The sequence below is a fragment of the Metarhizium acridum genome, assembly GCF_019434415.1.
Source record: "Metarhizium acridum strain ARSEF 324 chromosome Unknown scaffold_1, whole genome shotgun sequence".
In the NCBI taxonomy this organism is placed as follows: Eukaryota; Fungi; Ascomycota; class Sordariomycetes; order Hypocreales; family Clavicipitaceae; genus Metarhizium; species Metarhizium acridum.
Window position 1 is genome coordinate 5,092,545 of NW_027094015.1, and position 25,734 is coordinate 5,118,278.

Genomic DNA, 25,734 nt, shown 5'->3' on the forward strand with positions numbered 1-25,734 from the left:
GCATCGGTTTGCCTCGAAGAGTGTTTTGCGGTTATTGAGTAAATGTGCTGCTAGTACGAAGGCGCTTCCTGTGGTCATGGTGGGATGCGGTTGTGAACAATAAAGACAAGGTGCACGGGCCATCTAAACGTTTGTCCACAATGTCATCACTTCACCTTGCCGTGAAATGTTCCTCGTCAGCTCCAATTGCAAACCGCACCACACAGGCATGCATGAGCAACGTCGTAAATGTAGGAGCTCGTGACGACTACAAATACCAACGGCGTGCTCCAAAATCTGCAGCAGCCGAGTCTCTGAGATTATCAAGACATTTCTGACATGGCCAGCGTAGGAAACCCCGAACCCCCGATTAAGTCTTCTTTTCTCACACGCCCAGCACAACATGAGCAGCATCATGGCTAACGCACCGACCGGCGATTGTTACAGCATGGCGTAGCCCGCACATTTCGAGTGCGCACCGAAGAGCAGCGGTTACAGGACCTCGAAAAGATCCGAAAATACCGCGCCCTGGAAGATGAGGTACGAGCCAAGGCGGCGTCTGCAGCCTACACGCCGGAGCTCTTCCAGCTCACCAGCAAGCTCCTCAGCATCAACCCCGAGTACTACACGATATGGAACATCCGCCGTCGCTGCCTGCTCTCCAGCCTGCTTTCCCACCAGCCGCCAGACACCCGCGACTCCGCGCCGGACGACGTCGAGCAGCAAGCGTCGTCGGACGGCAGCGTCCTGCAGTCCGAACTCAGCTTCACCATTCCGCTCCTGATGCAGTCCCCCAAGTGCTACTGGATCTGGAACTTCCGGCAATGGACGCTGTCGCAGGCCATCCTCAGACTGCCCGCGCCCGCCGCACGCCAGATATGGGAGACGGAGCTGGGCCTGACGTCCAAGATGCTGGACAGGGACCAGCGCAACTTTCACGCCTGGAGCTACCGGCGGCTCGTCGTCGGCAGGCTGGAAAGCCCCGAGCTGCAGGGCCGGAGCATGGCCGAGGAGGAGTTCTCGTACACGACGCGCATCATCCACCGCGACCTGTCCAACTTTTCCGCCTGGCACAACCGCAGCCAACTGATATCGCGGCTGCTTGAAGAGCGGGGGGCCGGCGCCGAGCAGCGGGCTGCGATGCTCGTCGAGGAGCTGCAACTCGTGAGGGAGGCGCTGAATGTCGGGCCCGAGGACCAGAGTCTGTGGTATTACCACCAGTTTTTGGTGTCGCAAATCGTCAATCGTGGCGGCTTTGGGGGCACCTTTGTGCCGGACTTGACTGCCGACGACAAGGTTGCTTACTTGGGCCGTGAGATTGACGAGATCAAGGAGCTGCTGGAGGACTATGACGACATCAAGTGGATTTACGAGTCGCTTCTGGAGTATACGCTGGCCCTGGGGCGACTGGATCAAGGCCGCGGCAGGGCTGGGGACTTGCGAGGGTGGCTGGCAAAGCTGCGGGTTTTGGACCCCATGCGCATTGGGCGGTGGAATGATGTCGAGAGGCAGGTTGAGTGAGGAGGTTGTCTTGGTGGTGTTTTGATTGTAATGTATAGCGTATACGGAGTTACTACCTAGGTATGCTTAAAAACACATGGGGGTTTTTGTTGTTGTAGGCATCTCTAGTTTATGTCCATGTTCCTCCAGTCCTGCCAGCAGTCTTGATTAAACAAAGTGATGCTCGACACGTGGCTAGTCTCGAGCCGAGAGCACATTGGCAAAGGGCTCAAATGTTCATTCATGACAGCTGTCACCGGGTGCCAAGTGGGGCGGGCGTTTTTCCTCGGGACAAGCCACCAGAGTTCTTCGGGTTGGCGCGGCAAAAGTCCATGGTAGGAATGTGCCGCGAGTGTCACTCCAACAAAACTTCGCAAGCAATTCAGCCCGTGCAGCGCAGACTGCCATCGGCTGGACTCTTCAAGTTGCCAGTTGCGAGTGGGAAGGGACATCTCAAGTTTCCCAATGTTCCCCCATTGAAAACGCAAAAAGAAGAGACCTGGAACGCTGAGCAACAGTAACAGCAACTTTTTGTTTTGGTTTCCGGCATCGGCTGCCACCATTGCCATTGCCATTGCCATTGCCATTGCCATTGCCATTGGCAGCTGCAACCCGCAGCAAAACGACGCTGCTGTCGCATCAGACATCACAAAAGGTGCGATGGGCGTCATCTCGAGCACGCCGACAGCGGAGGAACTACCGGCGCATGGTGTCGATACCAGCGGCGCCGGGCGTCGCATCTTGTTCTTGGACGCCTATGACTCCTTCACCAACAACATCGTCTCCCTTGTCAAGGATGCGCTCGGCAGCAACGTCAGCGTCCATGTCTTGCACATGGACCTCAGGACCATCGACTCCGACTCCACGCCCAATTGGACCAGGCAGCAGTTTCTGGACCGACTCTCCGACTTTGACGCCGTCGTCTGCGGACCCGGGCCGGGATCGCCTCTTCATGACGCCGACGTAGGCGCCTTCAAGCTTCTCTGGGACCTTCCGAGGGAGCAATCCGTGCCTGTTCTTGGCATATGCCTGGGTTTTCAAAGCCTGGTGGAGCATTTCGGTGGTAACATTCGACGGCTTCGGAGGGGTTTGCACGGCATGGTTCGGGAGATTGACCATGTCCAGGTGCCGCCTACCGACATCTTTGACAAGGTGCCTCGGTTCAAGGCGACCTTGTATCACAGCCTGTGCGCGGATATTGGACAGGACGACGTTCCGGAACAGGATTGGCCGACGGCGCGATGGCTGCCGTCCCAACAGGCTCCGGATCTGCAGCCCCTGGCGTGGATACTAGAAGACTACGACGGCGAAAACAGGCACGACCCAGAGCGTACTCTGATGGCTGTTCGGCACACCACAAGGCCGTTATGGGGCGTTCAGTATCATCCCGAGTCTGTGTGTACTGACGCCGCTGCGAAGGGTGTGATACGCAACTGGTTTCGCCAGGCCCTGAAGTGGAATGAAGCGGCGAGACGAGAGGTCCGGAGGAAGCCCAGCGTCGGCCACGTTGACAGCTTGAACCCATCCAACCATAGTCCGCCTGGGTTGGATTCTGGACGCAAGCTGTCCGCTTGCCCGTGGTGGAACGATTTGCAGTCTGATCTGGCCCGACGAGGTATTCGGCCGGGATATGCTTGTCGGCAAATAAAACTACCTGGAGGTGTGGATACGGCGGACATTGCAGAGGTGCTTGGTCTTGGCTACAAAGATACTATTATTCTAGACTCGTCGAGCACTATCAATGGTGACCCTCTGGCCAGGAGTTCCGTTATTGCTCTGGGTGTCGATGAAGCCCTGCGTCTGGAATATCACGTAGGCGACAGCTACCTGGTTCTCCGGCAGCCCGCGGCGTCTGGACGACCAGAAAAATCACGGCGGATCTACCTTGGAGAGGATGTCGATCCCTGGAGCCCCTGGCATGTCATGTCGGAGTATTGGCGCTGGAGAAAGGTGTCTGAAGATGACCATACGCCGACATTCAAAGGCGGTTTCATGGGTTTTGTTACGTATGAAATGGGTCTGAGTACCTTGAGTCCCGGGTCCGTTTCCAAGGCGCGCGGGCACCATCGACCTGACCTTTGCATGGCATGGGTCTCAAAAAGCGTCGTGCTTGATCACCAAGCGGGCGTTGCTTATGTGCAAGCCCTCACTTCAGAAGACTGCGACGGCTTGTGGATAGACGATGTTGTTCAAGCCATCGAGACTTCCCATGCGTGGCAGCACCCTGGCTATGAGCGAGGCCCTGATGCCAAGTCTCGCCGCTCCAACGAAGCTCTGCTCGACCATGTACGCAAGGGAGGGGGCCGTTTACATGTTTCTGTCCCGGACTCAGATGGGTACGAGTCCGATGTCAGCAAATGCCAGGACTACATCAGAGACGGTGAATCCTACGAGCTCTGTCTCACTGCGCAGACAACCATGACCAGACCACGCGGCAACGATCAGCCGCACCACACGCGAACATCGCCTGCACCAAGGGAGCAGTCATCATCCCGTAAGCTGCCGCCAGTCGACGAGGCGTGTCAGCATGGAACGCCGTGGCAAATTTACCGTGCCCTGAGAGCGCGACAACCGGCACCTTTCGGCTCTTTTACTCGCCTCGGCGGGGCGACCATCATCAGCAGCTCTCCAGAGCGATTCCTAATGCACGACCCCAAGGGCCTCTGTTCCATGCGGCCGATGAAGGGGACGGTCCGCAAGTCGTCTGCAGTATCAACATTGGCACAAGCCGAAGAGATTCTCCACGTACCCAAGGAGGAGGCAGAGAATCTCATGATTGTCGATCTCGTACGGCACGATTTGTACGGCGTGTGCGGTGCACAAAGCGTAACCGTGCCCGACTTGCTGCGGGTGGAGGAGTACGCCAGCGTCTTCCAAATGGTGACGGCCGTGAACGGCCAGCTCCCCGCGGAGAAGCTCGAGGCGGGAACGGACCCAACCCGAGGCGAGTTCCCCTTTACCGGCATGGACGTCTTGGCGAGCTGCTTGCCGCCGGGCAGCATGACGGGCGCCCCCAAGAAGCGCAGCTGCGAAATCCTGCAGACAATCGAGCCCACCGAGCGCAGCGTCTACTCTGGCGTCATTGGGTATCTGGATGTGCAAGGGAAAGGCGACTGGAGTGTCACGATCCGCACCATGTTTCGCTGGGACGACGAACAGGCCCCCGCCCAGGATGGTGAGCTTGAACCTCGCGAGGTCTGGCGGATCGGTGCTGGCGGTGCAGTGACAACGCTCAGCACGCCCGAGGGCGAACGAGAAGAGATGTTTACAAAGCTGTGCGGGCCGCTGGGCACATTTTCAGACGTTGCATAGATTGGACGCGAGGAAAAAAAAAAGGGGGGGGGGGGATACTTCAACAGGGAGAAAAGGGGGGTGGGAGGATAACCACGGAGTTTTTGTACGGCTATTTCAACAAGGAATGGGATAGACGGGTATCGCACGAGCGATGTAGGCATTGAGGATTGTGTTCTCAGAAACACATGGCGATTAGAAGACACTCCGCTTGATCATACACTGGGCATCAATACAGCGACATTACTTATACCTAATCAACAGATAGACCTCGCTTAATGCAATTTTCCCAGGTTGCCAAAAGAGCCATTCATTGTACACGTGCGCCAAACCGTATCCTCCTCATTCCCCTTCTCCCCTCCCTGTCTGCCCTCTGTAAACCCTATAGTCACTACTATCCTTCTTGATAATAAAAGAAAAAATAAGCAGATGCCACAGCCGGTCCACTTAGAATTCCTGCTCCTCGTGGAAGAACAAGCTGAAGCTGATGATGGTTCCGTAGATCAACAATCCGCCCACTATCGACATGACCATGGCCTCGACGCGGATGAGGTCGGAGTGGGCGAGAACAACAGGAAGAGCTGTATCCATTAGCAGTGTGGCCGTGGCAGAGGCCGGGGGGGGAAAAGGGAGAAGAAGGGGGGGCAACGTACCCATTCCCATTACAACAAGGAAGCCCGTGAGGAACCGTCCCAGGTCGAGCACGCCGGCGCCAGAGCTCTCCACAAAGTCATCGGGGTTGGCGCACCGGCTGCAAATCCAGTTGGGCAGAGGGGCGACAACGTATGTGGCGACCACGAGGAGCGGGAAGTACGACTGGTACAGGGCGCACGAGAGGATGACGAGCAGGAAGCCGACGGCTAGCACGAAGGAGAGGGAGATGATGGTCTTGAGGCCGGCGGTAGGCATGGCTGAAGGTCGGTCCCCGCGGGGGGGTATTAATCGCAGAATATGATGGACGGAGGAGAGAAGAAGGGGGGAGGGGAGTACAAAGTCGTAAGGCTCGTTGAAAATGTGGTGGTTTTGTGACGTCGGAGGTTGTCGTGGAGGTTGGCGGATGCGGCTCGTAGCTCCGGGACGTCGTCGCCTGGGAAGCGACTTGCTTGCATGGGTTTTGCGGAGCCGCGTTGTTCCGCATCCGAAAAAAAGTCCCTGGGACCAACGGCCGGCTGCGGCCAAGCGGGAAGGCGGTGAGACGTGCCAGAGCAAACATGGTGGATTGGCTCGAGCGCCTTGGGCCTATCAGTATCTGGCAAAAAAAAACCTGGAAGCAAACTTTCTTGGGTGCAGGAACAAAATAAATCGGCGGCGGGGACCTCTTTTTTTCGCCCCTTCTTTACAACCTTTCTCGACGGACTTGAGGACTTTTCTTTCTTCTTCTTCCTTCTTTGCTGTCGCGGACATTGGGGGCAAGATGGCCTCGGATGAGATTATTTGGCAAATCATCAACCAGCAGTTTTGCTCGTTCAAATTAAAGTGAGTTGGGAAGGGGAGGCTGCCAATCGCCCAATTCAATTTTCTTTTCTTCCCCCCCCAGCCCAATCTATAAAAGGGGAGGCGGAAATGAAGCATGTTGCTGATAGACTTGAGCAGAACGGAAAAGAACCAAAATTTCTGCCGCAATGAATACAACGTCACCGGTCTCTGCAACCGACAGTCATGCCCGCTTGCCAATTCGCGGTACGCCACGGTGCGGCAGCACCCGACCAAGCAGACGCTGTACCTGTACATGAAGACAGTCGAGCGCGCGCACCTGCCGTCCAAGATGTGGGAGAAGGTCAAGCTGTCCAACAACTACACCAAGGCGCTGGAGCAGATTGACGAGCGGCTCATCTACTGGCCCAAGTTCCTGGTGCACAAGTGCAAGCAGCGCCTCACGCGGCTGACGCAGGTGCAGATCCGCATGAGGAGGATCGCCGCCGAGGAGGAGCGCCTGGGGGAGAAGCTGGTGCCCAAGCTGGCGCCCAAGATCAAGCACCGCGAGGAGGCGAGGGAGCGCAAGGCCGAGGCCGCGGCCAAGCTGGAGCGCACGATTGAGCGGGAGCTGGTTGAGCGTCTGCGACAGGGTGCGTATGGTGATCAGCCGCTCAATGTCAGCGAGGATATCTGGAAGAAGGTGCTCAACGCCATGGAGAGGGACGGCCAGGGCGAGCGGGACGAGGACCTGGATGAGGGCGTCGACTCGGAGGCGGACAGCGAGGCAGAGGATGGCGACAAGGAGGTCCAGTATGTGTCGGATGTCGACGAGAGCGAGGCCGAGCTGGACGAGCTGGAGGACTGGCTGCAGAGCGAGGACGACGACGACGAGGATGAGGAAGACGATGATAGCGAGGCCGAGGAGGACAAGGTCGGGGCTAAGCGCAAGCGCGGCCGCGTCGTCAAGATGAACAACAAGAAAGCCAAGCAGGAGAAGGAGAAGCTGACCCTCACCAACGACCTGGCGTGGTGAAGAAGTGTGATGGTGGGCACAATGGGGGGAAGAACCAAAAAATTGCGTGTTTTTGTCACAGCCAACTTGCGGCTGCCGGGATGATTATAGCATTGCTGGCGTTGCGGCGTCGGTTGGTTGCGTTTTTTATTTTCGTCAAGCTCATGTATTTTCCCTTGCTGCATGGTGGCTGGACACCAGCCAAACAAACACTAATACACAAGCCAATGTCATTGTTCTGACAACCAAAGTGCCAGTTTCACTACGGGACTCCGGGGGGGACCTGCACATGCTAAATTAAGCCTCGACGTCGGCCCCACTTCTCCGTACATGTAACACCCCCACCAAGAAGCTACATTGCAACACAAGCAACATGGACCTTTTTCCTTTCTACATCCTCCCCATCCTCTTTTGTCCAGCAAGCGAATCTTTCAAAAACACAAGTCCACGTTGATCCGTCAAGACCATCCGCCCCCAAAAATACCCACCAAGGTCATCATCCAGTCTCGTCTATCCAACCCCATCCGACCCGTCCAAAAAAAGAAAAAAAAGAAAAAAAATGACATCCTGGTACTCCAACATCCTCACGAGGACAACATCGCAAATCTCGTCGCTGCGGTCGACGCTCCTCGCGTCCGAAAACGACGGCGACACCGAAGACGACACGCACGTGTGCCGCGTGCTGCGCAACTACTACGGCGACAAGGGCCGGCCGCTGCCGTCCTGGCTGCCGCCCGACCCCAAGGCGCCCGCGCCCGCGCCCGCGGTCCAGCAGCCGCTCTATGTGCAGCCGCAGGTCGGCGCGCGGTACGGCGGCCTGCAGAGCGGCGGTGCCGGCGCTTCGGGAGGCTTGAGCAGCCTGTGGGATTCGGCGCCGCAGGGCAAGGCGCCCGCGGCGAGGGAGGACGTGTTCGCCCGGCCGGTGGGGAGCCAGGTCGCTGCCGGCGGAGGGGCAGGCGGTTCCGCGCAGGACAGGCTCAAGCAGAGGCTTTGGGGGGCGGGGAGGCAGAGCCCCGGGCAGGCGGGGGGCCAGTTTCAGCCGCCGGGTGCGAGTTACGAGGACAGGTTTGCGCCGGGGAGTTCGTATGGAGGGCAGAGTGGTGGAGGACACGGCGGCCAGGGACGGGGCAGGCAGGGCTTGCCTAGTGGTCCGAGGGGGTATAGGTGATGGTTGTGTATGATGGAAGGGGGAAGCCGAGAATGCTGCTGGGCTGCATTGGGGACCTTTGATTTTTACTAATTCGCATTATTTTCTTCATCTCAGTCGAAATGCTGTGCGAGGATAACAAATAACCGCTAATCAAGCTATACGATAGAATTACACTTGGCAAGTCATGATTACTTCCCAGGCATGCCGTCGCCCTTTTGTGCAACCGTCTTGCGAGGCAGGACCTCCACTTTTCTATTTAATAGATTCCTCAGTTCGGGCGAGATGACCTTTTGCTGCGTCTCTGTTTCTTTGCCCTTGGGTGGTGTCTGTGTCTGTGTCTGTGACTGTGCCTGTGGCGATGGCGCCTGAGAGGAGGAGCTTGCTCTGGGACCAGGGAAATTCTGTTTCTTGTCCACGGCTTCTACTAGGCGTTGGAATTTGCGGAACAGAGCTTCTGCGCGGATGAGTGTTGATTCGAGATCCATGGTGTTGGAAAGCTCGTTGACTGCCCCGCAAGTATTAGTAAGGTATGCTACGGTATGCTACAGCATTTTCCTTTCCCCCCGGGAAGGGGAGGCAGATACATACCGTATTTTAAAACTTCATCAAAGGCCTTGAGATGCTCCATAATGACATCCCTGTGCTTCTCCAGAATGGCCAACGCGACGAATATGTGAAACTCGGCGCTCAGGTAGTCCGTCCACAAGCCCTCCCACAGCCGCAGGATGTCTACCCACGCAAACTCACGCTTGTACCACACCAGAATCATGCGGAAGAAGAAGAAGAAGTTGGTGCTGTCTGCTGACTGCAAGTGGTTCCATAACTTGGGGTCCATGAAGTTGACGAGCTGGTCTAGCGTGAGCAGCTGGCCGCGCATGCCGGACTGGTCCCGCAGAAAGTTGCGCTCCATGCGCTCCATGAATTTCTGGAAGCCCCAGAATGCAATGGCATCGTCTTGAATGACGGCGTAGATGGGGGAGAGCAGGTCCGACATTCCCTGGACGTACCCCAGGTCTTTGTTGTATTCGTTGTATGTGAGGAGCATTTCCTTCATTTGCTCAAGGTGAACATTTGTGCCAACGTCGGCAAAGGGGGAGTTGGGGTCAGGATGGGGTGCATCTTCTCCCTGGAAGATGGGAACATTGCGGTCTGTTCGGTGGATGTCCTTTTCTGCAGGTGTGTCAGCAATGCATGCGGAAGTTTTGTGAGGCTTTCGTTGTGCGTACCAATTCTGCCCCTTTGTTCCCGCCACCATTCTCCTGTTTCGCCTTCGCCCCCGTCGCCCTCGAGTCTCTCCCACCAGGAGTGCTTCAGCCGGTAATACTGGTCCCGGAGTGAGGCAATCTGCGCCTTTCGTTCGTCTGCGGTTCCGTACCACTCATATACGCCTAGAAGGAACAGCCAGGCTTCCTTGCGAACACCGTCCTCGGCGTCGAGGCCGCCATGGAAGATGCGCTCCTTTACCTCGTCCACGGTCAAGGACAACCGACCGGTTTCGGGGTCGAAAAACGTCTCCCATTCGGCCATGGTAACTGGTTTCCGTCTCTCTTCTAGAGACAAGGCACTCGCTCCTTCGAGAAGCTCAAATTCCCCCACATCCGTGGCCTCCAGATCAACGACATCCTTAACGGTCCAAATGCGGCCACGCCGATCCCGCTCGCTTTGCTCCGCAATACCCATGGCCCAACGGGCAAGGTAAATCCTGGCACTATCAAACTCATCTTGGAGAGTCTGTACCTCTGGGTTCCTCAGCAGTCTCCTCACCTGCGGGGGCAGGTTGTTATTCTCGGCAAAGTCCTGGGCCGCTCTCCTCGTAAACGTCGTGACCTTGCTGAACTGATTCATAATGTTCCAGCCCGTTTCCTTGACAAATTTGACAAACGGATCCATTTGGGCGTCACGACTGCTCCCCGCAGCCTTGTCACCCGGCGTGATTTGCTTCGACGCGCCGCCAGCCTTGGAGCCGAACCCTTCTAGGTCGTCCTTGCTGGGCTCCACAAGATAGATATTGGGCTCAGCACCTGATCGTTCAATCTTGACATATCGCTTGAGCCATCGCAAGACTTCGTCTGCTCCCCAAAACATCTGTCCAGATTCGCCAAACGGATCAAAGTTATCCCTGGCCAGCTTCTTCTTTTGTAAAATGGTACTCTGGCACTCATTGTCGTGGAAGAATAGCGCGGGGAAGCTATCTCCAGCTCTGGAGTTGATGATGATGGAGCCATGCCACCATCCAATACTCGGTGGCCGCACAAGGAGAGAATAAACGGCGCTGACGGGAACAGCGAAGGAATAGCCGCCTACCGAACCGCTGTGGGACGTGACGGTAGGCGGAGGAGGGACGAGGTAGGACTGTTTGGGTGGCGAGTCGCCAGCGGAGAGATCAACCTTGGCGTATATGCTGGCCGAGTCTCCAAGTGCTGATTCCGGAACCCAAGCCAGGAGAAGATCGGATGAGCCGGGTGCTACCGACTCGTGGGACGATGAGGATGTTGGGCGTCCGGAAGTCGACGGCTTTTGTTGCAGGAGCGCTATGTAGCCCGGTATATTATCCTTTGCCGAAGGGGTCGGGTGAACGTAGACCTGAGAAGGAATCAGTTTCCGCAAGGATGTCAAAGAGAGGGAGGCATACCTTGCTCTTGGAAAACAGCAGCTTCACGCCCCGTCCCGTCTCGGCACGTGTAATGGTGTTATAGCCGCCCTCTTCATCGTCACTCATGGCGTAGAAACTGGCCGATGGAGACGCAGGCAGGACTGAATGTTGGTGCTCCGACGCGGACGGCGTCAATGTCATAACTGCGGGCACTGCGGGGCACGACAGCCGTTTGCTGGGAGTTCGATGCCGCCGTTTTTGATGGCCGTTGGACAGAGGAAGCTGGTGTCTGGTGGAGCGGGGAAGGGCAGCACCGGCTGTGCTTAAAGCCCCAGGCGTGGTTGTGGTTGCAGTAAGCGACGCATGTGAGTGTTGGTGAGGCTGTGGCCGAGTAAGTGATTCAAATTCAATGACGACGGAGGTGGTGCAATCATCCCGCTTTCCAAAGCCAGTCCACGTGGAGGGGCAAGCCAGGTGTAGCGGTACCGAGCAGGGCACCGCCGAACGGCTGCCATTTGCGGTACCAGTACTCACTCACTCGTTGGACATTGCGTGGACTCGTCAGTGTCGTCACCGCCGACGCAGAGGTGGCTGATGGTGTGACTGCCTACGCCTACGTCTTGGCACACGCAAGTCGTCGACATGAAGTTTGCTGATTCGAGAGCTGAAACAGACGATTTCAGTTGCAGGTTGCCGTGTTGCCGCCACTATGACTATTGTCGTCTGTTTAACACTCGTCGCCTTTGTTGTCCAACTTGCGCTCGAATAATAGAAACACACTACTCCGACAATATGCAGTGCGTCTCTAACTTGTCGTATTATCTACATGGCCAACAACAGTTTTTATATATACAGTCGCAAAATTATGGTCTTCGCACTTCTACAAATCGCCCCCACGCCACAAGTCCTCATGTCGCATGCTCCAAACCCTGGCCACCATCACTCCGTGCTCTCGACGGGTGTAGTCCAAACCTTCATCTATCATTCTCGAGTCTAGTTCATCTAAGCCTCGTTCCAAATTTTGCTATGAAACTGCGTATCCACCGCAGTTTCGGGATCGGCATAGTTGACTGGTTTATGGATTCGGACCATCCATAGGAAGTAGTCCTCGATTACGCAAAGGTTCAGCAGCAAGCTGTTGGTGCTCCAAGCAATGCCGCAAACAATAGCTCCGGCAACTGCGTCGAGAATGAAGTGATTCGCCGTCGCCACGATCGCCGTCAGGATGAGGGCTGGATATGCCATGCCGAGCCCAATAATCGACAATCGTTTCCACGACGCCGAGCGCACACCAGAAACCGGAAGCGTGGCAACGGTCAACCCAATCAGCAGCGAGTATCCAAAATGCAATGAAGGCATAGCGGCTGAGGAAAGTTAGCGTGCAATCTACAATTCCAGAACGCCAAACCTACCATATTGGTTGCAGAATTTGTTAGTCGTCCAAACACTACTCTCGCCGTCAGAACTGTGCACCGTATCGACAAATCCAAAACCCTTGGCTTCCGCCGCGCCGTCTCCATCGAAACCGGGGTCGCTCAGTAATCTTGGTGGCATGCATGGCCACAGGGTAAAGACGACAAAGGCCAGCAAGTTACACATGGCCATGGTGCGTCGCCGGGCCTCGTACAATGCTGGGCCTGCAGTGACATTGTGGGCTTGAACGCGGCCACTCATGGCACGGTCTTTTCGAGTAGTCGTTGTATAATACAACGCAACCAGGAAGAAAATCGTGCCGGGGATGTGAATAAATGAGTACACTCGGTTGATCCAATGCATCAATGCCGGGTGCTGCATGAACCACTTTTGGATGGGAGCTTCCCAAAACATGTGAAGGCGCTGTTCAAGATGGATGACTTGGAGAGCATGGCGGCGGGCTACATTGACTGTGTCTTCAACAAGAGTAACGGCGGTAAAGGCTCGGCCAAGCTGATATACCTGCAGTGGTGTTAGGCAGCGCGGAGCTACATCAGGGTGCACACAATACAATGCATACCCAGTATATAAGAGCCCAGTACCAGGCTTCGACAAGAAAAGGAAACCTTTGTAGGACGCGACTGAGGAAACGATGCTTGAATACCAGGGTGTTGGGCGACGTTACTGTCCTCTTGTGTCCGAATAGCTGTATCTTGCGACGGCGCAGGGTAGGAACATCGTCTATCAAGGGTGAGGAGTGTTTGGTCCAGCTGCTGTCTGCCGAGAGAAGGCTCTCTTGCGATGAACTTGGTTGACAGAAGTCATCGCTCCTCTTGAACGATCCGTCGATGGACTCCCACGCCGCACGCCCGTCTCTGAAGCCGTAGTCAGTGTTTCTGTTGAACCAGGCGCCGCCGATTAATAAAGCCACGACGACAAGGGGCTCTAGAAAAGCACCGACTGCCATGGTAAAATGGCAGGCACAAACGGCGTGGAATCGGTGTTGAGAGGGAAGGAGCTCGCACGTGAGCAGGCACCCTGGATCTTGTTTCGATGCTTGCTGAGGGAAGGAGCTTCAACTTCGACTTTGGCTTCGATGTGACGCCAGCATCAACAGAGAGACGCCTTCTCATACGGCTCAAGAGCAAGTCAAAACCCCGACACTGGACAATATTGGGCCCGTCGTCGCTCTTGGATTTGATCAACCTGGTCACTTACACGGTAGCTGCGGGATGACGACGGGTAATTTATGTTTATAATGGAGAGCCACCGGACTTTTTAACTCTGATAGCTACTTGGAAGACCACGCAAGTCGACACCCAAACCACTAGTATCAACCTTGGGTATTTTTTCTTCTCACAATCCCACCGAAAATGTCCGTCCTCGCGAGGCTTGAGAAGCTCGCACACTCGTTTTAGATGAGCGAAGCCCCCACTGCCAAGGTTTGTGGCGCGAGCAACGGCCCCCAAACCGACCACTGCTGGCGGCGTTCACAGCCGCGCCCATGTTCTGGAGGGTCGAGGGATCAGGGATGGAGGAGCCGCCAGCATCGAGGCTCTATCGGCAAGTCGGTGGACGGACTTGAACGAGTCCGACGTTAATATCTTCGAATGCCTGACTGCATGACTGAGAGTAACCGGCAATCACACTGGTATATGTAACAAGCACCGGTGGTGGAATATGAGGGTACTGAGATGGTTGAACACATGTGCAGGCTTCTATTGACCAGGCAGTAACACGAGACGTCCCCTAACGGCCCGTTGGTACCGCTAGGCGTGTTGGGCCACAGGGAGCTGCTCATTTTCACAAACAATAGCAGTCGTCTTGGGACGGTGCTTCTTTTAACGTGGTCCGGACAGCCGAATCTATACAATCAGGGGAAGATGTGCAGCCACTTGAACGTGTCAGCTCGCATTCGCTGGAATTCAAACAAGACGACATAAGAAAACAAGGCATCGAAAAATTGCTCACGTAATTGGCACTTTGACAATTACAGATATTTTCTATCGATGAGGGAATCTAGTGTGGCGCTAGCGTGGAAGATGAGCACGCGAGCAGCGACATTGTGTCCCGGAACAGAGTCAACAGACAGGGATTGGCTCCGGAGCATCCGCCACAGCATTATGTGCAGTACCCGCTAATAACCAATAAAATAAGGTCTTTATAAAGGGAGAGTGGAACCTTAAAGTATCTGAGATTTTCATGATGTTTCTTAGTTAAGGTCTCTTTATAAGGGTCAATGAAACCCTGTAAGTTTTCTTAACATCTTACCGCCTCAAATATATAAATCACAGATAACCTTACCCCCTGTGAACAGCTATCCTGTCAGGTCCCTCATGAAGAATAATTCCTGGGGGGGGGGGGGGAGGGGGACTGTATGTATGTATAGAGTAATTACGTGACTTTAAGTTTTACCCGCAATGCCAAGAACATCATCCATCATGACGGGATTCTCAGGCTACTCCGTCTTGCCGACTGGCAACAGGGTCGTTCTATTGCTGGCGACCTGTCAACCTTGGACGTGTCGTCGTGACAAGACGAGGTCACGCCAAGAATGCTTCTACTCCTAGCAGCACAGCATATCAATGCCAGAGATTCTCCTTCTTCCCCCCCCCCCCTCTTTAAAGGACACCTCAAGCCGCTTCCAGAGACGATAACTCCTTCACGAGGCGTCGTCGTATGCCTTTGGCTTGCCCGATGTGCGAGTCAGCACATCTTCGACGTCACCCACTTACATCTTGGCGCCACCACCGGCTTGAACAGAATGTTGTTGGCTCATTACCGCTCGATAGCGCCACTATTTATTAACCATAATCATTCCAATGGTTGCCTGTCCTGCCACCTTAGCATGGGCTAGTATAGGAGCTGGGTTGTGCAGCCGGGAGGTAGTACACGCTACTCCATATTTTGGCTCGGACCTTTGTCGTCTACGTCGCACCGAGGTGACTATAATACTCTGCTCAAAATCAGTTTCAATTGCAGGTGATTGAGGTTTCATGAGATGATAGGGGCTTGCCACGGGTCGTCACTCAAGACGTCTGGACTCAACCAGAATAGACATCAGCTTTTCACCCCAAGTCGAGCCATTCTTGGGAAGGCGCACATTCTAACTCTGCCCAGATGTCAGCACGTGCCCGGTGCCAGGGACTGCAACGTCAAGCTACATCCTCCAGGTACTGCTAACGTAGGAGAATTGCATAAACTCCGCCGGCGACTTCAAACAAGTAGAATCGACGAATACGCGTGTTGCAGATCAAACATTTTCGTTCCCGGTGCTTCCGGATGCCTTGGCTAGCTCAACGGGGTCCATCGACCCCAGTCAAGGTGGCCCGGGGCTCAACAGCAGCTAAGAGTGGTCGCGTGAGGCTACAACATGTAGGCCGAGCGACCCCAGAAATGGTCGTGTACTTTAGCTCACGTACTCGAATGCACCAGGGATAGACTTCTTTCCAGCAACTGCCAACTGCCAACTGCGGCTCAGATAAGCGCTTGCGCAGGTACAGATGAGCTGTGATAAAGCTGAGCCCAGCTCGGTCTACAAAGTCGACTGTTGCCGCGCTTGAATTGCCTCGACTCTATTCCGTATACATATGCCAAGGCAGGCGAGAGAGAACAGCTCAAAACACCCGACCATGCTGAAATTCACAATCACAACCACTTGACCCGAAACCCCGTCGTTCAGCATCCGCCGGCCCGTCCAAAGATGACGTAATCCAAATAGCTATTCTAGTACCTGTAGCCTCCCACACAACACATACTTGCACGGCAAGCCCGTTTTCCTCACGAGGAACCAACTGAAACTCCAACCGAAACCCCAAGTGAAAATCAATAATGGCAAATACACTTGTTCGAAAAATCAGAGTTGTGCCGTTAACAAGTCATGCTACCCAATCGGGAGCAAGAGTAGTTCTCGTGAGCCGATCGTCTTCCCCCCAATCAGATAGATAGCGTTGGTAAACGTTGACTCGGCGACGTAGAAGTAGTACAACTACAAGCGGGACTAAATACAGCAAGACAGAGGGTGCATCTCCTACCACGTTTGGATGTTGTGCCCGCACTTTGGAAGATGGCGCCAGCACACAGGAGACGATGCTTGGTTGGAAACTGCGCGAGATGGATGGATTGGCATGATTTCCAGACGGCACATATCAACAACGGCGTCTGGCCTGATGTGTAGTTGTGACAACTCCCATCTCAAAGGGAGCTTGGCCTTGGGTTTTGAAAACAAAAAAAAAAGTCGCTTCACAAGTACATGGTGCATTATACAGCCGTCGCCGGCAAAAGTCTACTCGTCCATCTCACCAAGCTCCACCATCCTTCCCAGTATCAGACTCTGAATCATGAGCTCGTCAGTCAGCACACGCATCCCCAGTCCAACCGGCTCGCTGGCCACCTTTCTCCTCCTCTTACCCGACTCTTGCGCCGCGGCCAGTACCTCCTCCACTGTTGCCGTCGATGAATCCACGTATATCCATCCAAATGGCGACCCGGAGAGTTCTGCGTGGCGAACCGCGTCTCCTGCCAGTTGAGCCGTCGTGACGCGTGATACTGCGGATGGACTCAAGGCCAGGGCCAGGAAGAGGTACTGTTGCTTGGTCTCTTTCCGCGACTTCTTATGATCCATAACAATCAGGAGCTTCTCCCCATGTAGGAGCTTGTCTCGGGCTTCTATTGTATCGGGCAGGATGGCATCCAGGGCCGAGTATGGCACTAGGATGCGTGACCGGATGGCGTTGCCGAGGACTTGGGAAGCCCCGGCACATAGCAAATATGGCGCCCAGTCTACAATCACTCCTCTTTTCAGGCAGGCAGTTGCCCATTGTGGCGCCAAACAAGGTAGGCCCAGGGCTAGTGCTTGCATGTACTTGGCCTTTCGAGAGTGGGAGTCTGCAATAACAGCTGCAAAGCCATGTTCCAGGCCGGCCTTGGTGAGCCGCAATGGCGGTGAGCCGTCTTCCTGAATGGAACTGGCGTGGGCTACTGTCCACTGTTCAAACAATTCCTGGAAACCCTCGTGCAAAATCATGCCACCAGCTTGCGAGATTTTGGTCTCCAACTTCGTCCTCTGTGCCTGGCTTCCTGAGAATGACAGTGCAAACGCCATCCCATCAAAGAGCCGGCGAGTACGCGATGTTGACGCAAGGCTTGTCCTAAACGACCGCACTGATTTAGAGAGTGTGCTCCGGTCGAGGGCCGTAGCAGACGGTGAATGGCAAAGCTCATCTGTGGAATCCGAATCCAGCCGCAAGGATCGCCGTGACAGTCTCATAGCCTTGGTCATTGGCTGTGGGGATTCAGATTTGAGTCCGTTCTGGGCACGTCGCCGCAAGGGCCGAACACTATCTCCGGGGGACACGAGATGAACAGACTCGCGGCGGTCCGGAGAGTGTGAGTCCTGCGTTCCAGGTGTCGTCTTGGATGATGGTACGGGTGTGCCTGATAGGTTAGTCAGACTGGAAGATGTGAGGACGTTGCGGTCGACATTTATCGACCTGCGTGGCGTCCGGGTTCTTTGTTCGGTTCGGCGAGATCTTGTGCCCATGGGTACCGGTGGCTCTGAGTATGAACTCGGTAGCGCATTGTTCTTCTTCTTGGCTGTGTCTTCTGACCCTTCCATTCTGTCTACGGGCTCTTTGGCGGGTTCGACTGGCTCTTGCTCCGTCTCTTCCGCAGGCGACACTACTACTAATCGCGTTCGAGTGCCACGCCCCCGTCTGCTATACGTCCGCTGTGATCTTTGTCGTATGGGTGGCAGCGAAGAGCTATCCATGGCATCCTGACCCTGTTCAGTCCCACTACCTCTCAGCACAGGCAACTCTGGTTCAGACGCTGATGGCGCGGTGTCCCGTTGGTAGATAGCTGGTGAGGAGCGTACGGGACTAGTCGCCGGAATCATTTCCTCATCTGAAAGTTCCGGGGCAGGTTGGGCATCTGCGAGTTCCTTCTGAGCATCTACTGACTCAACGGCCACACCAGGCGTAGCTTTTGTCGACTCCTCGGACGGCTGCTCCGCAGATTGTGTAATAGCTTTCTGTGAGTCTTTCACAAGGGGCTGGCCTTGACCCTCGTTCTTCGCACCTTGAGCATCCGTGTCCTCTGTGCCTAGCTTTCGGCGCTTGTTTCCAGGCTGTTCATCAGACAATCTCTGTTGTGTCCGCATGAAGCTAACCTTATCCATTTCCGCAGCAGCCTGTGCTCTCTTTCTTTCTACGCGTCTCTTCCGATCCAGCTTTTGAAATGCTTCATCAAAGTCACTGTCTAATACGGGGCGGGCATTCCTGGCATCCCTACTGCCCTTCTTCCGCTCTTGTGATTCATTCATGGGCTCATAATGCGCCATGGGCTGGTGACTCACGGACGGTCGTGGTGTTTTGAATGTGGGCGACTCGGGAATCAGCTCATCCTTTTGAGACCTCAATGGCGCGGGCGTTTCTTCCACGACTATACTCAGAGTGTTATTCTTTAGTACAGTCGCAGGCACCTCATGTAGTCTCGTGGGGCTAGACGTTCGAATATCCGTAGGTGATGAAACGTTAGCTCGATTTTTCAAGGGTGACGCCTCCATGATATTTGGAGATATAGAGTTGAGAAAGATGCTTGGTGAAGGTCGGGAGGAAGTTGGGCTCGCTATCTTGGCTGCAGACGAAAGCATCTGTGTCTGGCCAAAGAGTTGGGTGCCACCAAATGGCACAGCACTATTGTTCTTGGTTCCAAATGGGTTCTTGGGAAGCGCGGGTGTCTCTGGGGGAAGATCTGGTGGCTTATAGGGCGTCGACGCGTGGTTTGCTCGCAATTGCGACGTATCGTCGGGTCTTCTCCATTCGCCGCGTGTGTTTTCAAACCCCTCGTCCTCAGAGACTTGTGATGACGGCCTCGCGAATTCACCGAGGCTTCCAAAGTCAACGGCGCCTGTGTCATCGGGATTCAGCGTCCGTGGTTCATCGTTGGTATTGATTTGTGTCCGGTCATACGTCGGGCTCGATGGTAGCGGCTCACAAAACTCGGCATAGTCCCGATCTGCATTGACCTGGGTCGGCGTTTGTTGCGAAACGTCCATCTTTATCGTGCCATGGGCACGCTCAGGCACCGTCCCGAGTTTGTTGTCGAGATCCAACGGCGCTCCAGGCTTGTCAAATTGCATGGCTTTATTGTCAGAGGTGCTATCGCGAACTACATCTTCTGCAACAGCTGTGTCGGGTATGTCGTCGAAAACTCGCGTCCCTCCGACGTGGGGATCGGTCGCGGCGACATTCACACACACGTTATTCGTAGCCTCGTGTGTTGCTTTCTTTTCCATGGCCGGAGTTGTCAGTGCATCCTTGTCCGGGTGCCTGCATCAGCCGGTGGCGACTGGGAGCAACCTACCTGGGGCGCAGTACGCGAAGGAACAAGGCCAGGTCTCTATATTGCGTTAGCTGATTGGCTTTTATAAAGTGACATCGCAGAGGTTCAATATGGACGTGCCTGGGCTCCGTTTCTCGGCGGTGAACTGCTCAGCTTCGGTACCGAGTATTGTTAGGAATCGAGGCTCAAATTCACTGCGAGTGGTACGTACCGTGCCGACTCCGAATTCTGCCTTCATGGCATCGAGAATGGCCTGGCTGTCTTGTGACTCATTTCTCCCCTCCAACGCGGCCTTGTCAGCCCGTGCAGCAGACGGGAATATCGTCATTGCGCCGATTCGGAGCGCATTCTTAACAAATTCAAAGCGAGGCACCAAGTAACTCGACTTGGACTTCACAATCGCTCATGTCGCGCCATTACGCGCTGTCACGTGAGCAATAAGACTAGACTGAAAATTAGGCGCAACGAGGCAGGTGCTCAGTTCCACCCGCCTACCACGTACTCAAGCAACATTCTCACTTTGGCATCTACAATACAATCCATTGATACAAGTCCACACATACTCACATTATGCATGGCGAGGAACTGCTGGCACAGTCGTGGAATCGCATCTTGCTAAATGGGACTAAAATGAGTAGATGGAGTTACATCACCGTTCTGTGATATGCAACAAGAGCTCCGCCCTCCATATCCTCCAACAATGACGCATCTGGAAATCCAACTTTGAGGGTATGGTACTAATAAAGAAGACCAAAAGAATGGGAGGGCTTTTGTGGAATAGGGCGCAAGACTAATCATCTCCGTTCCCAATTCTCTTCATCTCCCCAATCACCCCCAGAATAGTCCGCTGCTGGCCTTTGAGCCCATTTGTTATTGGTGACCGACCGCTTCATCAGATGTGACTGCACCTCGCTACTTTCTGGATAATCGCCGTGTGAGGGGGCAAAGAGTGGTGGTGGAATCATGTTGCGTTCTGTCGAGTGTTGAGTCGGGTAGCTTACTGTTGTATGCACTTGCTGAGGTGGCACGCCTTGCTGGGGTATACCAGCTTGGCTTACCGTCGAGGGTGACCTAGAATGGCCCACGTGTGACTGGTTTGGATTTGACGATCCTTGAGTTGCTATTCCCACTCGGCCTTGGTGTTGAGAATGAGGTTGTGACGATGTAAAGCCTTGCAAGGGAGGATTCGCTGCCAATTGCAGCGGATGAGCCCGCCCAAAGTAACCTCGCCCTGAAGGTATTTGTCCAGGTAGTGCCTGGCCAGGTAGCTGTTGACGCGGATGCATCTGAACAGGCGGAATTTGGCCGGAACCTTGACCTTGAAGCACTTGTCCAGGACGCATTTGCCCTTGGATGGGTTGTCCTTGCATCATCTGTTCCGGGGCTAACTGACCAGTTGTATCAGCATGTATAGGAGCCGGGACTTGCCCGGGAGATACATGATGACTATCTTGACTTTTCTTGTCAGATCCCAATGTAGATATCGATGCCGAATCAGACACACTCGAAGATTGTCCGTGGCCAAAGGGCCTCTGCTGCCCGGGCTGCTGCCAGAAATGATTCGGGCCATATGGACTGCCTGTCCATGGCTGAGGCCCTGACCCCGGAATCAGCCCTGGCTTGAATGACATCATTTGCTGCGGTGCAGACTTAGGTTTGGTATGTCCGCCTTTGAACCACTTCGACCACTTTCTCTCCTTCTCCTGACTTTCCTGTGTAGGGGCACTGTGATTCACTGGTGGATTCCATTGGCCCTGGGGAATGAGATTAGCCGCCATTTGCCCAGGTGCGACTTGAGTTTGCATTATAACCTGCATATGACCCGGTGGGACTAAATTCTGTGGTTCTTGAATAGGAGGCGGCTGGCCGGATGGAGGTTGACCTAGTGGGGCTGAAGCCATTGGTGACTGACCGATTGTCTGTACTGGTCTTTGAATTTGAGTTGGTGCCGACGATTTCGCATGATGTAATGTAGATGTATGGGAACTTGCCGGTGTATCTGGTATTGATCGCTGAATACTAGAAGACATGGAGCTCGGCCGCGCGACTTGCTGTGTCTGGTCGATTTTGGGACCTTGTTCGCTTTCATCACGCTCCTCGATCCGACCAAGTATATGTCCTGACCCTGGCGTAAGGACAGTTTGCTGATCATTCAGGGATTGGCTAGACCGGCTCGCAAGAGGTTTGACTTGATACCCGATAGGATGCTCGGTATCTTGTGCTGGCTTTTGGGGTAGTCGCTTTTCTGGACCTTTTTGTTCTGCTGACTGACTGAGTTGCGGGGGTTGCTGTTGTTCAGCCTGCTGTGCAAATTGAGGCTGCGTTTGGAGTTGGGATAGCGTATCTTGCTGCTGCTCCTTGGCCATATTCAGTGTTGGGGGGCTATCCTGAGATGCCTGCACGTCGGGTGTGTTCTGAACAGGGAAGAAGGAGCCTTCAGCATGCTCTCGAATTTTCGCAGGCACGGGAGGACTTCCGGTCCGTTGACTCAATGCGATGGATTGAGCCCAGCCATCTTGTGCAAGTGGTCCAGTCGTATCAGTTAGTGGTGAAGGAGTGTAATTCGGATCGTTTATGGTCGGATTTGATGAACCATGTCGGGCTGAATCCGTGCGCAGCGGTGATCCCAAGGTCGAGACTACGCTGTCTTCACGAGTCCGAGCTGGGGACACCTCACTAGAAGCAAACACAGACGCTCGCCGCATACCAGGGTGAGTCGGTTCACCTGAGCCTGGTTGACTGGGGTCTGGAGCGAACGCGGTTTTGGGAGGTTTAGGGGGAGAGCTGTGTTGAATAGTTCCAATTACACTTTGAGGCGTCGGAGGCTGCCGTGCTGCGTCGTTCTGCATTTGATATGACGCAGATTCTTGAAACTGACATGTTGGGGATTGCTTCAAGGGTTGCTCGTGTTGCCTAGCAGCTTCGTTCTTCGCCTGTTGAAACTCTTGCGATTGAAGGTGCGACACCAGGCACTGTTGTTGCTGACTACGAACATGTTGAGCGCTAACAGTCTGTGTATCACTCGCGGGAGAATACCAAGTCCCCGAATCATCTTTTGGCCTTGAAATCTGTCCAGATGCCGCATTTTGAGTGTCTTGTAATGGCTGAACTTGAAACTGCGATGCTATAGACGATTCTTGCTGAGCAGGAGCGGCATGACCCCCAGCACGTTGCGCGACGCCAAGAGGAGCCAGGAGACTTTTCAGTTGACTGGGTTGCCCAGCTTCTGCATTCTGGGTCTGCTGAAGGGGCTGGACTTTGAAGAGTGAGGGTGGTAGTTTCTTTTGTGGTTCCTGCTGGGTCGGCAGCGATTGTGTTTCAACGGCCGTGCCGATATTGGCGGCAATTTGGAGATTCTGAGGTAGATTGGGCTGTTCGCCTACCACATGTTTTCCAAGTTGTGTCGGCGTGAGCTGGGACTGTGATATTGAGGGCCTATGTTGCGGTTGCGGCTGCGGTTGAGGTCGCCCTGCTTCTTCCTCTCGAACTTGTTGTGCTGGTTGAACCTGTAATTGGCTATCAACTGACTCGCGCTGCAAGGGTGAGATATTGCACAGCGGCTGAAAAACTGCTGGAACGCTCTGAGGTCGATTTAACTGTTCTGTTACGATATCTTGGATTTGCTGAAGAGGTCGAACCGACACTGGTTGCTGTGGCTGAACAGTACTAGGAGTGTTGGCAGTGTTGGCAGAATCAGGTTGAATGGTTGGTACGACAGTTTGGGGTCGCCGAGGTTGGCTAGCGATTGCCTCCTGCATATGTTGTAGTGGTGAAGGCTGGTTTTGAAATTCTGGCGGCTGACACCCTGATAATGACGGTTGGGAGGATTGACTCCCTTGAGGAATGAGACCCAGACCAAGACCGGCAGCTGAATATTGAGATCCATATGGAACATGATTTATAATAGGCATGGCACTGGCTGGCCTTACTGTCCGATCCGCATGTGCTGTAGCCCACAAAGGATGATGGAATAGGGGCTGCTGGGTTGAAATGGTAGTCTGGTTATTGTTCACTTGATACACCCTGCCCCTGGGCGGCAGATGGTCTTGTGAGATCGCTGTATGTTGGTTCGGTCGCCGAACAGAACTAGCAATTGCCTGGCCTGGATGGCTTGATGACCTTCCTCGTGCTGGACGAAGGACAGATGGGAATTTAGAAATTCCTTCGGACCTCCGAGGATCGGGTTGTGGTTGAGCGGGAGGAGTTGCAACAGCGGCTGGCGTTGGAACCTGTTGCTGAGGGAGGGAATCCTGCACCGACTTCCTATTCCGTGCGGGTTTCAGTACTGATGGGGCATGAGCCAGGGACATGTCAACATTATCAGTTTTATTTTTATCAGTCGTTATTTTCGTGAATTGAGTCGATAGAGGCTCGCGTGACGCATTTGGCACCGGATGCTGCGGTGGTGACAGCACCCGAGGAACAGAATTGGGGTCTATGCCGATTGAGTTTCCTTCCATGTTCATCATTAAAGATGCCTCACGCTGTAGTCCAATACTATGTCTTTTCTCGCTTGACAAGTGTGCAGTTGTCGTCGTCTGGCCTGGCACATATGCTTGATAATCCGATTGTTGAGATTGCTGTGCGACCAGTGTACCTGGCGTACTCCCTGGTTGTTTTCTTGCAATCTTGAACGTCTTCAGTTTGATGGGGATCGAGGATTGAACCTGTCCATGTTGATTTGAATGAGGACCATACTGTCCAGGACCTTGTCTGGGACCTTGGTTCGCATACGACGCACCAGCATTTTGGGCCAGAGGAGCAGTTGGCTGATCGCTGGGAGTACTTTGTTGACCATGTGATGGAACATTGTCTGCCGGCACTTGCTGTTCGGTAAATTTAGTGTCATTTTTCCTTGTAATACTCTCACCATCTGTAGACTGAATCCCCTCGGGTCCCTTTGGCGTGTTGACAACGGGGCCCTCCTTGCCCTCGACCGGGCTGTTCCTGGCTGTTAATACGGCTATTGCCGTTGCTGAAGCCGCTACGGCTGCAGTTTCGACCGGCGCAAGAACCGTATTGTCCGCAATCTCCACGGGTTCGGGGTACAGCTCGATATGTGCCGCAGCCGTATGCTCTGTGGGCATCTCGGCAACAAATCCTACGGGATCGAACCGATGCATTGTGTCTCCCATCATTTCCACGGGCATCTCACGGCTGTCGATCATGTGGATTACTGAAGAGTCAGACGCCTCTGCAACAACGGCAGTAGGTTCGACTTCAACAGGTGGTTGGGAGGGGAGAGGCTCGCTCTGAACAATGTGAACACTTTGCGTAACTGGTGCGTTTTCAACGGTAAGGCCTTGCCTGATGCTTGCATCCGCCGGCCCTGCTGATGATGTCAATGGTTCACTCTTTGCCATCATAGGCGTTGTCTTGCTGCTCCCTGGAGGACTAACACCTGTAGCAGATGCTGCTGCCGTCGTCCTCGTAGTTTCGCCGCCTTGGACCCTTTCGCTAATGGCTCCAACAACAGACCTTTTAGCTGCCTCTTCTTCCTCCTCCGCCAAAGGGCTCACGTCGGTGTAGGTTCCGGGGCCAAGAAACATGAAGTTCTCTGGCTGAAACACACCATCAGCTTCGGCGTCATCGTCTCCCTCCCATATCGCACTGACGGGTTTAGCTGTCGCGGACATGGCGTATTTATTGATGTCGCCATTGCTCGCGCTCGTCATATGTGCTCGTTTCGAGCGAGCGCCGGCACCGCTGCCTGCAGAACTCGTCTGCCTCTTGACCTGCTGCTGAGATTCAAGTCGTTCTTCGGGTGCAAGGTCTGGCGCTGGGGCTCCAGCCTCAATAAAATTCGGAAACTCATCGCCTTCGGAGGGGAAATGGTATTGGATTTGTCCTGTAGGCTTGTATTTGTAGAACCAGCGTTGGCCATCGTAGTCCCACTCCCAACCAGGAGGCAGACCGGCCATTGTGGGTTCGTCGTCTCGTTGTCGCGGCGCCTGCCGAATCACGATTACGTTTTTCGATCTCGTCGTCCAGCTCCCATCAGGTCGATACATAGGTAGTCATTCAGAGACCGCCACA

General features: G+C 54.5%; 9 protein-coding genes across 11 annotated transcripts; 4 read left to right on the forward strand and 5 right to left on the reverse strand.

The window, feature by feature from the left end:
* Positions 1-155: 155 nt before the first annotated feature.
* On the forward strand, positions 156-1,690 carry J3458_001599 (uncharacterized protein). The gene is made up of 2 exons (XM_066116810.1): positions 156-327; positions 427-1,690. Exons 1-2 carry the CDS (start codon positions 319-321, stop codon positions 1,498-1,500), a joined length of 1,083 nt encoding a protein of 360 aa, XP_065978696.1. The 5' UTR covers positions 156-318; the 3' UTR covers positions 1,501-1,690.
* Positions 1,691-1,811: 121 nt separating this feature from the next.
* J3458_001600 (uncharacterized protein) lies at positions 1,812-4,809 on the forward strand (the record flags this gene model as incomplete). The annotated part of the gene is made up of 2 exons (XM_066116811.1): positions 1,812-1,936; positions 1,998-4,809. 2 exons carry the CDS (start codon positions 1,812-1,814, stop codon positions 4,789-4,791), a joined length of 2,919 nt encoding a protein of 972 aa, XP_065978697.1. The 3' UTR covers positions 4,792-4,809.
* A 37-nt stretch (positions 4,810-4,846) lies between these two features.
* On the reverse strand, positions 4,847-5,855 carry VPS55_1 (Vacuolar protein sorting-associated protein 55). The gene is made up of 2 exons (XM_007814874.2): positions 5,424-5,855; positions 4,847-5,351 (listed from the first exon to the last, which is right to left on the reverse strand). Exons 1-2 carry the CDS (start codon positions 5,677-5,679, stop codon positions 5,218-5,220), a joined length of 390 nt encoding a protein of 129 aa, XP_007813065.1. The 5' UTR covers positions 5,680-5,855; the 3' UTR covers positions 4,847-5,217.
* A 220-nt stretch (positions 5,856-6,075) lies between these two features.
* Positions 6,076-7,960, forward strand: mak16_1 (Belongs to the MAK16). The gene has a single exon (XM_007814875.2). It carries the CDS (start codon positions 6,341-6,343, stop codon positions 7,217-7,219), a length of 879 nt encoding a protein of 292 aa, XP_007813066.1. The 5' UTR covers positions 6,076-6,340; the 3' UTR covers positions 7,220-7,960.
* J3458_001603 (uncharacterized protein) lies at positions 7,758-8,366 on the forward strand (the record flags this gene model as incomplete). Its single annotated transcript, XM_066116812.1, has 1 exon — positions 7,758-8,366. The coding sequence occupies one exon, from the start codon at positions 7,758-7,760 to the stop codon at positions 8,364-8,366; it is 609 nt and encodes a 202-aa protein (XP_065978698.1).
* On the reverse strand, positions 7,959-11,361 carry GYP7_1 (GTPase activating protein). Of its 3 annotated transcripts, XM_066116813.1 has the most exons (4): positions 10,981-11,361; positions 9,575-10,931; positions 8,937-9,518; positions 7,959-8,853 (listed from the first exon to the last, which is right to left on the reverse strand). In XM_066116813.1, exons 1-4 carry the CDS (start codon positions 11,140-11,142, stop codon positions 8,537-8,539), a joined length of 2,418 nt encoding a protein of 805 aa, XP_065978699.1. In that variant the 5' UTR covers positions 11,143-11,361; the 3' UTR covers positions 7,959-8,536. The 3 variants fall into 3 exon arrangements, with proteins under 3 accessions (XP_065978699.1, XP_065978700.1, XP_065978701.1); XM_066116814.1 differs by having other exon boundaries at positions 7,959-9,518; XM_066116815.1 differs by having other exon boundaries at positions 9,575-11,361.
* A 232-nt stretch (positions 11,362-11,593) lies between these two features.
* J3458_001605 (uncharacterized protein) lies at positions 11,594-15,576 on the reverse strand. The gene is made up of 2 exons (XM_066116816.1): positions 12,935-15,576; positions 11,594-12,876 (listed from the first exon to the last, which is right to left on the reverse strand). Exons 1-2 carry the CDS (start codon positions 13,319-13,321, stop codon positions 12,328-12,330), a joined length of 936 nt encoding a protein of 311 aa, XP_065978702.1. The 5' UTR covers positions 13,322-15,576; the 3' UTR covers positions 11,594-12,327.
* Positions 15,577-15,796: 220 nt separating this feature from the next.
* On the reverse strand, positions 15,797-19,950 carry RAD9_1 (radiation sensitive protein rad9). Its single transcript, XM_007816011.2, has 2 exons — positions 19,910-19,950; positions 15,797-19,851 (listed from the first exon to the last, which is right to left on the reverse strand). Exon 2 carries the CDS (start codon positions 19,649-19,651, stop codon positions 16,640-16,642), a length of 3,012 nt encoding a protein of 1,003 aa, XP_007814202.2. The 5' UTR covers positions 19,652-19,851; positions 19,910-19,950; the 3' UTR covers positions 15,797-16,639.
* Positions 19,776-25,619, reverse strand: J3458_001607 (uncharacterized protein; the record flags this gene model as incomplete). The annotated part of the gene is made up of 2 exons (XM_066116817.1): positions 19,776-19,851; positions 19,910-25,619. One exon carries the CDS (start codon positions 25,617-25,619, stop codon positions 20,493-20,495), a length of 5,127 nt encoding a protein of 1,708 aa, XP_065978703.1. The 3' UTR covers positions 19,776-19,851; positions 19,910-20,492.
* Between the last annotated feature and the right edge of the window lie 115 nt (positions 25,620-25,734).